We start from the raw sequence: 15,342 nt of genomic DNA, 5'->3' as shown, positions 1-15,342 counted from the left end.
ACTGTATCCCTAATGACATCGTTGTGCCCTTAGAATTAAAATGATGCTATTTTATCTCAGCAATATTCAGGGGAGAAAGGTGTTCACTTAAGAGTGGATAAGGACAAGGATAAAAACCCACCACACATTAGCTTGTAAAGGCATGCACTATGATCTCTGAGAAAAACACATTATAAACTCACCAGAAAAACCTATTGTCAGTGGTGTGCTCCTGCATGCTGCGGTGAGCATTGAGACTAAGATCTAAACTGACACCAGTTGCAGACCATGCAAAATAAAAGTTGCCCGAGTTCAAAACTTTGCGCACTTCTGAAATGCGATCCTCATCTGCCGAGTCCGCTCGCAAGGACACAAACTCCGTGGAAGTAACTCGGAAAACTTCAGAGTCCTGAATCTTTCCCACAGACATGCAGCCTGTTACTAGAACCAGATAATGCAACAACGTGTCTCCTGCAAAAGAAGGAAAAGCACGGTGAACACAAGGAATCTCAGTGGAGGGCGATGGTGATCTCTTGATGTGTTTAAACACACCCAATCTAACCCTAGTTTGCCTGGAAAACTGTGGTGGCTTAACGCCCATTCTGAAAAGAAACAAAGCAGGGTGGAGGGCTTGCGGGTGCTTTGCCCTCCCTGCAGGGCGTTTTCCCCCCTGGGAAACTGAGTCTGTTCCACTCCCCGCTCCCTGCCCAGCTAGGGTATAAAAAGCAGGGCATTGGAGCTATTAGGTCTCCTTCTGGCTCCCGCCTCTCCTGGATGAGAGCTACTGCGGCTGCCCTCCTGCTCCTCTGCCACGCAGTCGGGCCTGATCCTTCTCCCTGCTGCCTCTGCACCTCTTCAGAGAGAGATTGGTTTTGTATTTTCCCTCTTTGTCCCCCTCCCATCCATCCTTGTTCCTTGCCCTTGTGAACCTTACCTGTTATTGATATATATATTTTGTTTTGTTTTAAGAAAACTCTTTACCTCTCTACTTCCAAGCCAACTCCAAATTATTGTTTGGTGGATTTGCTCCCTTCCCTTTTTTTTTTCCCCTCTCTGCTGGGAGGGAGGAAGGGGGAACGGGGGAGAGATTCTCAGCCTTGCCCCACATCTGAGCTCTTAACTCCCAGTTAAGGCTTAAACCACCACAAAACCAAAAGTACAAAGAGAGTTAACATCAAGAAGTCATTCTGAAGTTCTACAGAAGAAAAGGAAACAGAAACAGGAGAAAGAAATTATGCTGAAAATAACAGGGATTGTGAAAACGGAAGTTATTTTTGTCCACTCCCTCTTTGCTGGGAGTGCTCCAAGCTTGCAAGTTACTTTACAATGACAAAAAACATTAAATAAAACCCAACACCACAACACCCTAGTTCCTGTTGCAAAGATCCTGTGCCGTGCATTTTCACAGAGGCAGTGCCATTTTCTTCACCAAACGAAAAATTAAGGTTCTATGTATTTTACTCACCAAGGTTTAATCTTAATACACCCAAGAGCCCATATGCATCCATTACTTTGGAGTAAGTATTCTTGATTGTGTCTTTTTCTGCAGAAGCTATGGGGAGAAAATGCAAGATTTTAATGATGTAAAAGACCATGCATCAGGGCAGAGAGAATTGAGTCCACTCTGAACTTACAATCTGAGAGATTACAGAAGTGGCACTTACGTGAAACTTCTGGGAAGTAATCAGAATGTATGAGCATGTGGCACTTCACAATGGAAAATGGGCATTTGATTTTATGACAAAGTATGGTCGTGCTATGGTTTTAGAGAACAAAAACAATGACTTGCAAAAACTTCAAGCGACATTAAAGGAGAACATTGGTAGGTTTAACATCATCTACTACTACAAAAAGCATCTAAATCACAAGAAATGAGTCCTGTAACAATTCTTTCCTGTAATTAGTTAAAAATCAGTGTAGTGCTGATACTTTTATTGCAATAAAAACAAATTACACTCTTCCTCCAAGAAAACAAAAAAAACACAAACAACTGTGATGTGGCAGCACTGTTTCCAGATAAATAAACAAGGTTAGCACAAGTGAATTTTAACTAGTTTCATATATATTACAAGCAAATGAAAACTCTTCTAAGCCCACAAGACAACAATATTTAAAAGCCATGTCTGAGGATTAGGAAAACAATTTTTACAGACATTCTAAAAAAATATTTTTACAAAATATTTTAGAAGTATATCTACCATTATTCACCTTGCAGTTGATGTTAGGGTACACTTTAGAACTTTAATAAGCAGCTGAAAAACCAAGCCCACAATTTAACTGCAGAGCCAGGTGACAAAGATGCTGCAGAGCAGAAACAGGATCCCACCCATCCTGAGCTCAGAGAGCGAGACTGCCCATTGGAATGGGCTGCCCGAGGAGGTGGTGGAGTCACCATCACTGGAGGTGTTCAGGAGGAGACTTGATGGGGTGCTTGGTTGCATGGTTTAGTTGATTAGGTGGTGTTGGATGATAGGTTGGATGCGATGATCTTGAAGGTCTCTTCCAGCCTGGTCTATTCTATTCCATTTCTTTACTACTGAAACTCAAAGACTGACAACTCAAGCTGTGCTACTGGATCCACAGGGATCAAGATTCCTGGGTCACCAAGGATCAGCACACTCTCCTCAATTTCCTCAGAAATTATCTGCTAATTAATTTTCACTTTCACACACAAAAAAAATCTGAGTTTGACACACACACAAAAAAGCACCAATTGAAATGTCTATTGCCCTGGCATTCTGCTGTTCCCTCTCTCACATGAGCTATATTTTCTGTGGAATTGCTGTTTTGATGAGTGTTCCCTAAACCCAGCATAACCCTACCTGTGCACAAGCCTGTCCTGTCTGTTCCAATGTCCACCAGCTCTATTATTAAAGTGGAACAGAAACTCCAATCTGGATGAAATCATTTAACCTCAGCCTGAAATGTAAACTCATTCAATATTTTAAGTGCACTTAAAAAGAAGATTTCATTTACTATTTGCACTGATATACTTGCAATCCAGATGCTAAAGGTAAGGTAGCAGCATGATTATTTCCAAAATCCTCACCCATAATAGGTGTTAAGACTTGTAACCAATCTGAACATACTGCTTACAGACAGTGATTCTGTATCTCCATCTCCAAACCACATGTTTCTGAATCAGATCAGCATCAGGCTGGAATGACCAACTTCTAAACTTCAAAACATGGTTCTTTCAATCCATTTTTGCAGCAAGCATATAATGATGGGCTCAGGACAGGCCAGGCCAGGGTATCAGCCTGTGGGCAAGGGTCAGGCCTGATGAGGGAAACCAGGGTCAGATATGATTCTGGAATGGCCAAGGTAAGCCATAGGTATAGACACTGGACAAAGCTGGCTAGGACATCAGCCAGCTTGAACAGGACTCACATCCAGGCTAAGCAGTGCTGTGGAGAGCTGGAGACCAGCACTTTGCTGCAGCATTGCTGGGGCTGTGACAGACATCCCTGAGAGAACTGAAATGGAGTACTGGGCTGTAGGCAGGATGAGGGAAGCCTCAAAGGTCTGGGCAGGGACAGTCAGGTCTTGTGGTGTCCTCACAAGCCCTGACATGAACAAGTAGCAATGCTATGAAAACATGTAAATGATTATACAGCTGGGTTAGACAAAGAGCCCCTTTAAGCTCCAAATGTTTAAAGGGATTTCCAGAACTAGCATCTCCACCAGTGCTAACCACAAGGATGCTTTTCGTTTATGGATGCTAAAAGAAAAAAACACAACCCCCCAGGCCAGAATGAAATCTACTACTGACTGCCACTGCATGGGGCATCTCCCATTTCTGAAGATACCCAAGTTAAATCTGCAGGCTTCCATAGCACTCCATATCAAACAGTGTGAATAACAATGAAAGTGTTCTGGAACCATCCAGATTGTCCCCATAAATTATGTTTAACTCTCCCTTCTACACCAAAGCACTATGCCTTATGAAGATCTATGCTCTTTCACTTCATGCAGCATGGAAAGTTCCTGGATACAGCTAGATATACAAAAGCTACTGAAATTACAAAACCAGATGGTTAAGACACCATAACTATAGTATCTTATACTCAATGTCTGCAAAACCAACTTTCAGCTTCCTCTGCAAAGAGACAAAATTACCGACCGGGTGAACTGCAGCTTAGAAACTAAACCACAAGAAGGCTAAGGTAATCCTGACAGAATTGAGAGGGCATTTCCAAGAGCATTTCCTCATTTCCTCTGTAACATTCTTAATGAATGAGAACATCTCTTCCCCAAATGGTAGGCTGGCCTGCAGCCATGAAAACCCTTTTGACTTTGAGCTATGACCTCCATGACTTGAAAAAAATTCAATGTAAATATGCACTTAGAAAACCAAAGTCCTACAAATTAATGAACTTACTTCTCCTTGACAAACAAACACCAAAATGCTGCCACTTACTAAGAAGATTGAAGTAAGACATGTAACTTTTGAAGACAAAAATTACCAGCTAGAATGACAACTTCCATCCTTAAGACCAGACATAACAGATTTTAAATCATACTATAGAGAAGCAATAAGCAACAGGCAATGCATGCATGTGTGTGTCTGTGTATAAAGATGGACACAAAGTATTATGAGCCAGTATCTCTTCTATTACTTTGTGCCAGTTCAGGTGTTAAGCAAAAAGGAAGTTAAAAGCAGGTCCTGCTCAACCTACTACATTAATCAGATTCAGGCTGATTAATTGGCCACAACAACCCCATGCAGTGCTACAGGCTGGGGTCAGAGTGGCTGGAGAGTGGCCAGGCAGAAAGGGACCTGGGAGTACTGGTTGACAGTAGGCTGAACATGAGCCAGCAGTGTGCCCAGGTGGCCAAGAAGGACAATGGCATCCTGACCTCTATCAGGTGTGACCAGCAGGAGCAGGGAAGTAATTCTGCCCCTGTAGTCAGCAGTGGTTAGGCCACACCTTGAGTACTGTATCCAGTTCTGGGCCCCTCAGTTTAAGAACGATCTTGAAGGTCTCTTCCAACCCGGCTTATTCTATTCTCAATAAAAGACTTGGCTGCTTTAGAACTACTTTTTCATTCTATGTAAATTTATTTCACAAAAGTGCATCATTTCAACTAACACCACTGGAGAAAATTTAAAAAAACATAAACAAACTGAGAAATAAAAACATGAAAACAAAGCAGAGCTATGCAACAGCCTACAATTATTGCCTTTCCATCAGATTCACACTTTCTGACCCAGTTGCTTGCTCTCTATTGAAAACAAAACTTTATAGCACCAATAAACTACAGAGTTTCTTCCAATACAAAATGCTTTGATTTAAATAGTTATTTTACATGAATGCCAACTGCCACAATTTTTCTCTGTACAAGTCAGTCTGCAAAAATTACAACCTTTTCAATTTAAATATGCTAGCATGCAAAAAAAGCTAGCAAATTATCTGAAATCAAGAAATTGTAATTACTTTTGCTAAATTACGTCAGAAGCATGCAAAGCAGTCTTCTTAACATTTACTTAGCAAGTGCTACCTTACACTGGATGCCCAGGAGGGCAAAACCATGCCTTCTGCTGTCACATGTGCTACCATGGAAATAAAAATTCACAGAATTGGTGACACTCATAAAGAGAATTATTTGTTGCCAGGGAAATCCCTTGGTCAAATCATGCAAAGGGATATGGTACAGATACAGAATAGCCTTTACTATTCCTGTCAAGCTAGCTGTACCTTAAGGAGCAAAAAGATTTCAGATTCTGTTGCAAGTAACTTCTTAATATTTGCAGAACCGTGGACCAAATTCTTGCAGATCCATTACTCCATGCAAAGAAGTCACAGTCCCCCCAGGCAGGATTTACTGCCTCCATCAACCTCCTGGGAAGATTCTTACTATACTTTTTGTGCTTTTTAAGGTGTGCTAAGCTAGCATACGTGATCCTTATTGTATGTGATTTTGCTGGAAATGCCTGGAAAGCAACAAGCAAAATATCTTCCCAGTAGATTCAAAAGGACAGTGAATTCTACAGGAATCCCAAGAAAGGCATCTGATTATAGGAGGATGGGTTTCAGCCTCCTCCACTGGCACAGCTGCCTTTGGCATCCACTGTAGCTGTTGTTGCCCTGAAGTTTAAGTGTTTTAAGGCACTCTTTAATAGGAAGGTATCCTCCTGAAGACAACACTTAGTCAAAACAATAATAAAGACAGGAAGATGAAATTGCTGTTTGCCTTTGCATCCTAGCCCATAACACTCAGACACTCTTTCCAGAGAATAATTACTGAAGAATTTTAATTTGTATGATTGTACCTTTATATATATAAACCCCACATTTAAAAAAAAAAAATTAAACTTATCCTATAGGCTCCCATAACAAAAACAAAATGTAGTAATTTAACTTGAAACATTCTCCTTCCCTAGTTAAGGGCATGTGTCAAAACTCTCTATCAACGTTTTTGGGGTAGTGGGAAGCAGTGGCAGCAAATATCAAAGATATTTTTAACCAAACCAGTTGTAAGCATACAGAATGTTACCCTCCTTAATAAATATGTACACAGAGACATTTGATGAGCACCTGCTGTATCAGTATGGCTGAGTGCCTACACCTCCTCAAGCACTGTATCAACTTAAAATCTCATGCAAAGTTATTATATCTCATCTGCTACCGTGGATAGATAATAGTGTATCTGCTCTTCCTCCCACCACCACCCCCAAAACTGCAGTGTGAAAGACTTCTTTTTAAAAAGAAGTGGAGTGTGAATGGGCAACACAGTAGCACTGCTATGACTATGAACATGACTATGGATATCAGGATGCCTGCTGCATACAGGTTATTACCGCTCTTACTTTAGCTCTGCAGAAAGCTCAGGATAGGCATAGTGCCTCTTCCCTTTCACACCTGCTCTCTTCTCAGCTTTAGCATAAGACTGCAGTCAAAGAATGTGCACGAAGCTCCTGCTCTCTCCACTCATGGCTCAGTACTTTCCCAGACGACAGAACATTCTCCTTTACTCATCACAGACAACAAGAGTAAAGACAGCTTCCCACTTGTTTTATGACTCACCAGAGAGGCACAGGGAGAGAGAACACTCTCCCGCTCAATGAAATCTTTACAGGTAAGATCTCTCATTAAAGAGTTCAATTTCAAGGAATAAATATGCTATTTTATATGTCAAGTAATAAAAAAACAGATCCATGACATCCTCCCACTAAATTCTAAACAAATCATCGGTGAAGCTGCTGACATTTAAAACCAAATGCTTTTACAATGCCTTGAGAAGCAAGTTGGCAGGCTACCCTCAGAATTCAGTACCTTGGGCTAACCCAACACTAGGAGTGAGGGAAAAAATCAGGTGTTATGTATATAAAGACAAGCAAAGTATTTCTCAGATGTTTTGGTCACAGAAACATTAGCTAACCCACCTTTCAAGCAGTACATAGAACACTTCCAGCAGAGGCCTGGCTTGGGCTGCTCACTAAGACTGATTATGCAAGAACCATCTCATCAATCCTCTTCCTTCCATCCTATTTTGTTGACTTAAATAACAAATTCAGCCCACATGCAACATGCACTGAAAATCATACAACATACGAGTTGTAGAGCATTTCATACAGAGGCCTAGCTAAACCCCCTGAATCAGCCTGCAATGCTTCAGTGAATGTAAAGCAGATGAAGGTTAATACTGTTATCCTTCCCTCAGCAAAATGACAGATGTACTTTTGTACAGATGATGTTTAAAGGATCAGTAAGTTTTCACTCCTTTCTTCCAGCACATTTAAAATCCAAATTTCTATACGTGGATATCTCGGAAGATGCAGTTCACAAAGGTTCTCTGAACTGAACCACACGAATCACTTTCAATGATGAAGTGCATTTAGCTAGGTTGTGCCTATATTGTGCATTCTACACAGGGCTAAGAGCTAGGATGGGGTATAAGGCTGACCACTTTATTTCATCTTCAGTATTTATTAAAATAGTTTTTAAATGTCTGTCTAAGCTTGAGACCAGCACTGTCAACTGCTGCAGAGTCTAAAATGTGTTAGCACTATCAAAAAAAATTTTTCAACAGTTTAAAGTGACTGGTTTGGATTTAAATTTATACATATTTCATATGACCATTTCTCTATCTGTTCACACGGATTTTTACAAACATCTCTGGAGTCTTCCCCAAAGACCAGGTTTTCATTAACTGTGGCTTTTAGATTTGTATCAATATCCCAAAGTTTGTAAGGCTACTGAGTTGAATCTTCCAATTGCTTTCTGTGCCATGACAAGTGATAGAGCAGTAATACTTTGGAAACCTTCCCCAAACATTAATAATTGTACTCCTTCAAATATGTATTAAAAAAAAACCCAAACACAAACCCAACCAAACCAACCTATCAGAAGCAAACAGCAACCAATAAAAGAGGATAAAAAATCCTGAGCTAGGAAACTACCTTTTTTTCTTGCTGTCAGTTCAAGGATATCATTGCAACCTTTCAACCATTATCAAGAGAATCGTGTTTCAGAAGCTAAAGAGTTTAGGCACACAAAGGGAATTAAAGCAAAATGTGACAGCTAAATATGTATTGGGAAAATATACTTGTTTACCAGACAGAAAAAACAGTAACCTTAACCAGTAATCTGGTTACTCAAAACCATATTCAGATTAATTACTTCCAGAGAAGCATGAATGTTTACCATGCTGTAATCTACCAACTAGAACACAAACGACAAGCCCTTCACAGACTAATAACATGCTACTACTAAGTACAGAACCCAAGACGAGAGGGGTTTTCAAAATTCCTTCAGGTTCCACTTCTGTTTGGCAACAATGCAAGGCATAGAAGAGGGCATGAACTTTGATATGCTTTTTAAATGTATGCAGGTGCCTGCAGTGTATTACAGCACAAGAAGCTACTACTTTACTGTGCTTTTTGAGCATTACTTTCTGGATTTTTTTAAATACATTGCTCCTTAAGTAGCTTAAACCTGTTCCACAATTACTAAACACATTCTAAAGTTTTTCACAAATCTCCAAAGCATTTTTTCCTCCCTGTTTTATGGATTTCACTAAAACTGTCCACTAGCTTTATGACTGGGCACTTGTGCCCAACTCAATCCAAACCACACAATCATAGAATCACAAAATGGTTTGTGTTGGAAGGGTACTTCAAGATCATCTCCTTCCAAACACCCAGCCCTGAGGTGGGACACTTTCCACTACATGAGGCTGCTCAAAGTTCCTTCCTGGCCTTGAACACTTCCAGAGAGGGGGCATCCACAACTTCTCTGAGCAACCTCTCTTAGTATCTTACCACCCTCACAGAGAAGAGATGCCTTTCAAACACTGATGGCAATGTCAACGAGACTACTTATAGATATATTAAGAATAAACTGTATAAGTAACAAAACAAAACATCACAAAACAAACCAACCAACAATTCCCAAGAATGGGGGGGGGGGGGGGCGGGGGGGGGGGAGGAAATCACTTGGGTGTTTTTCACCAGGGTCATACAATTGCAGTTGTAAGGTCAGTCATGCTGGAATGTCCCATTGCTAGGCATCTACCAACTAATGGCTGCCTGTTCTAGCTGTACATTAAAGATGCTCTTTAAGGAGTATGCTACAGAGCATGTAGTTCATACAGCCTGTCCAGTACAGATAACTCTATGGTCTGACTTCCAGGTCTCTTATACTGGACACAGGGCGAGTCAGGTGCCTCTTTAGAAAGAGACTACACTACTGCCAAGGAGCACACCCAGGTATAGGAAAGTAGATTGCAAATACCAAAGATATGGAAAGCATTTCACGTCTTACTCTTCTTGGACATCACACTTCTAACTCTTAAGTCTTGTAAGAAAACACACTCCCCATTCAGCCTACTCCACAATCTCAAAGCCAAAGCATCCTCCTGGAAGGCAGGTTTTTGAGTCTACTCAGACTTCAGACAGTGAATCCAATCTCCCATTTCCTGATCGTGTTCTCAGAATAGCTAGGCCAGAAAACCACTAACAGGTATCATAAAAAATTAATCAGAAAATCATTGACTAAAACCCCCCAACCTTTCCACAGCTGGAGCTTCTCTAGGAGCCAAAACCAAGCTTAGAAACCGTGTGCAATGAGGTGCTCAGACTACATTTTAAAAAGCCATCTATAGGCCTTCATGGATCTCTTATACACTTCTCTTTTAAGGGTTCTCCTTCAAATATGACTTTTTTTTTAAAAGAGAGGGTGCAAAAAGAATTTTGGGGAAACATTTGACAGTGAAAATGTGTAAAAATAACTTTGCAATGCAAGACATCTTGCTCCAAATATTACTCATTTTATTACATGACAAATCAATACAGAGTCTCAAAACAGGTTAAAAATACAGGGACAAAACCAAGGCTAAAAATCAAAAGGCAATCAAAAAATCATGATACAAAATGAGGTAAATTAGGATGATATATCACTTAAGAATATAGATGGTTTTTATTATGAAATACAACATAGAGAAGTAGCTTTTCAATGAGCTGTGTATTCAAAAGAAGGCTGTTCAGAACCAAGAAAACAAGCAGATGTTGGAAGCTATTGGAAAATTTAGTATACATGAAAACATACATGCATGATGAAAAGCAATTAAATGAGCAAAATTTCCCTCTCAACAGAAGAAGATATGAAAATGTCTCTTTTTTCCCCTCTCATTTAAATCAGAAGCCCCTCCATCAGAAAACAAAATCATTGCCCCTCTATATTCTACAAATAAAGATTCAAGTCTGCCAACTTTTTACACTGTAGTTATCAAAACTTATCAACTTACAGAGGACAGCCACAGCTCCAGATTCAAACATAAGACATTCTTCTCTGTTTCTGGTTTCCACAATCACACTGAATGGAACTGGATCCAGCCTGTGATAGACGCGGTATCCTTTACTGAAAGCCATTTTGCCTTTTTCGGAGGCAGTCCTGTCCAACACAAGATTACGTTAGTGAAACCTTCTTATGGCTCCAGATGCCTTCTGCAAAGCAGGGCTGAGTTGCATCCTTTCCTAGGGCTTTTTTACATGTTTTACAAAAGCAACCAAAAAAACCAACCACCCCACCCTGGTTCTTTTTACTTCATGAGACATTGCTTATCTCATGTTCCAAAACAAATATAGGGAGTATCTAAAGGTAACGTTTCAAAAACACAACTACCCAGAGAAACATCTTTCAGAATAAAGGATTTATTTAAAAGCTTCTCAGAGATGAGAATTTCTTCCACAATATTCAATAAAAAGGACTTCTCAGGAAAAGAAAAATAAACAAAAAACCCAAACAACAACAAAACAACAAAAAGAGAATGAAAATAAGGTTCTCTAGCCAACACAAATATCTAAGTGTGGCAACTACTTTAATCACATACATAATAATGAAGAATGCAGAGGACCAGAAGCCTGGGCAGGCTTCAGTGTTTAGATCTGGCTTACGGATCCTGACCTTGTACAAAAGGACAGTATATTTTAAACACAGAGGCTGTTAAGAGCTTTCAAAAGACAATACAAAAACGTCAGTCTATTTTGGTTTTCTTTTTCGGATGAATGCAGCTTTTTGCTCGGCTTTAAACCCTCCCCTGCAGTGGCTCAGGACTGAAATATTGCAGTATTGTACTAGGGAAACTGCCTGTAAGCCACAGAGGTGAGATCTGTTAAAACACTAAAGAACAATAAGACGCTATAAACAAACGCGAGAGTAGCCACATTTTATGGGCTTAAGTTCAGGAAACATACAACGAGGGAAGATTCTTCTTGAAAGCCTGGAGCAGGGTTTTCTGCCTTCCCTTAAGCTCTGTGTCCGTAACCTCTAACGCGGACACGGACTTTATGCCGCCGGTAAGAAACGTGTTGGCCCCCACCCTCCAGCGCACCGACCGGGAAACAGCGGCGCCGGTTCGGCCTTCACCCGATACCCCTCTTCCTTGCCAGGCGGGTGGAAAGGGGTCACCAAACAGCCGCGAGTTTCCCACCGCTCGGCCAAGGGTCAGCCCCGGAGCCGGGACCAAGAGGGCAGATCCCCGCCCCATTACCACCTGCCACCAGAGCTGGTGCGCGCAGCCATCCACCGCAGCCCGGTGCCGCCGGTACCTACGGCGCTGAAACCTCCATTTTGTCTGGCGCCAGCGGCGCCCCCGCGGCCCGAGCCCCGCAACGGCGACAGCCAGGCCGGCTCCACAGCGCACTGACAGGCGCCGAGCGCCCCCGGTGTTGCTGCCGCTGCCAACCCCCTCCCCAGCCCTCACAGCCACAGCAGTACCAGCGTCTCCCTCACCGGCCGCGCCACCTGCCACCAGCAGCCGCGCCGCACCGCTCCGCTCCCTGCCGCGGGAACCGGCGGAACCTCACTTCCGCTCCAGCCCCGCCGTCCCTTCCGCATTGCGCCTCCCGCCACCGGAAGCCGTTAGAGGGCGTGAGAGGCGGTGGCGTCGGCTGTGGCCTGGGCGTAGTGTTGCGGGGGTGGCCTGAGGTGGACGGGAGAGCGGCTGTAAAGCGGTTGCCGGCCGCCGCGGGGGAGAGGGAGGGCAGCTGGTCGATGGGACATGGGGGTATGCGGGCAGGGGCTATCGGCCCGCGGGAGCAGCGACAGCGGGCGGGGCGGAGGCTGCGCTCAGCACCGGGTTCCTGTGAGCGGCATTCCTCCTGTAGGATCGCTCAGGGGCGCGCTGAACCAGAGCGCTGAGCGTTATCGGGCAGACCCGCTGTCAGACTGGACTTCAGCCTGAGGAAACTTGGCTCCTTAACGAAAAGTAAGGGAACAGAGCTCTGAGCAGAAGTTCTCATTTCGAGTTGTCTTGTAGAAGTGTCGAGTTGCAGCCTTGAAAGCTGAAAAATGTACTATGGAGGCATGGTGAGGCTGTGGTAAACACAATCCCATAGAATCACTGGGTTGGAAGGGACCTTTAAAGGTCATCTAGAGTGACCCCCTTGCAATGCACAGGGACGTCTTTAAACAGATCACGTTGCTCAAAGCCCCATCCAACCTGACCTGGAGTGTTCCCAAGGATGGGACATCTACCACCTCTCTGGGCAACCTGTGACAGTATTTCACCACTCTTACTGTAAAAAACGTCTGCCTTTTACCTAACTTAAATCTGTCCACCTTTAGTTTAAAACCATTACTCCTTGTCCTGTCACAAGTGGCCCTGCTAAATAAACTGACCCCATCAGTCCCAGTCCTGGTTGTGTATTCATTGGAAGTGCAGCAGGCAGAAAGGTTTAGGTATGATCTCAGGAATAGCACTGCAAAATAAAACACCTTGCTGTGCAAAATGTGACGGGCAGGAAGCTGTCAGTGCAAATGCTCTCCAAGTGCCTTGAGTCAGGTGGGAGCACTGAATCACAGCTAAAGCCTGGCGTTTTCTGATGGGCTTCAGAAGTTTTAGAGACAGACTGAGCATCTCTTTGGAAATTTCCATTCAGCCTATGCAGGCTGTTAAGTGGAGGAGGAGTACAGCTTCACAGGAGCTTTACTGTATTGTGTTAGTGATATATTACAAGATGCTCAGCAGATTATAGAAGGCAGGTTTGAGAGCTGCATGCTAAAATCAAGAGAGAAGTGGGCTTTGCCACATCAGATAAGGCTGGGGCCAAGATGGCAGTTTGGTTGGAGAGCTGAAGATAAAATCTGAAGAGGTGTGGAGAAACTCTCTTCACTGAGACTACAATTTGAGCTAAAGAATATGCATAAGGGCAAATGTGAGAAGTATTGCTGTTGCTACCTCCTGAGATAAATGCTGAGCCATCCTTGATTTTATATTGGAGCATTTCTTTGCACTAGCTTCTTGCCCACCATCAATTCCCATTGCGAAGGGTAAAAGTTAAAACCTGAAAGACCTTTCATGCTTCTTAGAAACTTTATATTGAAACACAAAAAGTTATGTTCGATATATATTCATTAAATAGCTTCAATCTTTTCTAGAGAAATAATAGATTGCATACAAAACCTTTTGGTATTTAAATATGGTCTTACCCTACATACCTACCACATTGTAAGTACCAGTTGAGTGGAGTACACTGGGGGAAAGAACACAGAGCAAATATTTGTGATGTAAAATACAATATAAGTATCAGTAATCTTTGCATTTTTAGCTGGCCAACTTCCTACATGTGTTATGATGACCCTGGTGAAAACGTCCTAGAAATGTTTTATTTCTCTAGAAAAATAAAAATACAGTATTTTAAAAGACCTATTTAAGTTTCACGGGACTTGCAGTTGCTAGAATGCATAATTGCTAACAGCTTATGCTATTTCTCACTTGCTAATAGTTGACGTATTCAGTTGGACTATTCTAGCATAGCATCAAAAAAGAAACTTATGAAACATTTTTACTATTGAGGAGCTGCTATAGAAACAAGCAAGCATGTCATGGCTTTATCCATGAATAAAGATCACTAACACAACAGTGCTTTGAAGTTTGGCTTGCAAGATGCACCCAAGGCTGAATTGATAGATACATGTAGCATAAAACAACTGATGTATCAACTTCATTCACATTTTGTCTACGATAGAGTAGGTTCAGATGGCATATGTGGTTTTTTATGGAAGGTAGTTTTTTTGCCTACACATTTTGCCTCAGGACAGTACTTTTTCCCCCCTTATGATAGGTAATTGTTATTATGCAATTGAAAATGGACTACTTCACTATTTGCTTGCTGACTTTCCAATACGTTGGAGAAGTGCATCGATTGAAAATACAATCATAGACTCATTGAATCACAGAATGGTTTGGATTGAAGGGGACCTTCAGAGGTCTTCTAGTTTCAACTCCCTGTTACAGGCAGGGACATATTTTGCTAGACCAGGTTGCTCAAAGCTCTGTCCAACCTGATCTTGAACATTCAGTGACAGGACATCTATAACTTCTCTGAGCAACCTGTTCCAACATCTCAGTACCCTCACCGTAAATAAGATACTCCTTATGTCAAATCTAAATCTATCTTCTGTTGCCTCTTGTCCTGTCACTACAGTCCATGATAATGAGTCCCTCCCCAGCTTTCCTGTAGACCCCCTTTAAGTACTGGAAGACTGCTGTAAGGTTTCCTGAGAGCCTTCTCCAGGCTAAACAACCTCAGTTTTCTCTTCCTGTCCTCATAGGGAGGAGCTCCTGCCCTTTGATAATCTTTGTGGCCCTCTTCTGGATCTGCTCAATCCATGTCTTTCTTACATTGGGGGCCCCAGAGATTAACAGCAGAAGGGGAGAATCATTTCCCCTTGCATGCTGGCCACACTTCTTGTTTTCAGGGATAGAACTGGCTTTCAGGGCTGAAAATGCACATTGCTGGCTCATGTCCAGTTTGTCAGTATCAGCTGAGAATGAAAGAAATGTATTGCTGTCCAATCGTGGGAGCTTTGATAAAGCTGTTAACCAACCTGCAAAAATACTTCTGTTTATAAGCTA

The 15,342-nt window shown here is 42.2% G+C and overlaps 1 protein-coding gene across 8 annotated transcripts in view; it reads right to left on the bottom strand.

Moving 5' to 3' along the window:
* Positions 1 to 12,324, bottom strand: part of SYNJ1 (synaptojanin 1) — a 66,161-nt gene extending 53,837 nt beyond the window's left edge. For all 8 annotated transcript variants that reach the window (XM_054166071.1, XM_054166072.1, XM_054166073.1 and 5 more), the window contains exons 1-4: positions 12,216 to 12,324; positions 10,729 to 10,874; positions 1,445 to 1,531; positions 183 to 450 (exon numbers count right to left, since the gene is read on the bottom strand). In XM_054166071.1, coding sequence (XP_054022046.1) covers positions 183 to 450; positions 1,445 to 1,531; positions 10,729 to 10,852 — 479 coding nt within the window. In that variant the 5' untranslated portion in view covers positions 10,853 to 10,874; positions 12,216 to 12,324. The remainder of the gene's footprint in view (positions 1 to 182; positions 451 to 1,444; positions 1,532 to 10,728; positions 10,875 to 12,215) is intronic.
* Between the last annotated feature and the right edge of the window lie 3,018 nt (positions 12,325 to 15,342).

This window comes from Dryobates pubescens, chromosome 12, assembly GCF_014839835.1.
Source record: "Dryobates pubescens isolate bDryPub1 chromosome 12, bDryPub1.pri, whole genome shotgun sequence".
NCBI classification, from domain to species: Eukaryota; Metazoa; Chordata; class Aves; order Piciformes; family Picidae; genus Dryobates; species Dryobates pubescens.
Note: the sequence above shows the minus strand (reverse complement) of the source record. Positions and strands in the feature narration are given on the sequence as shown.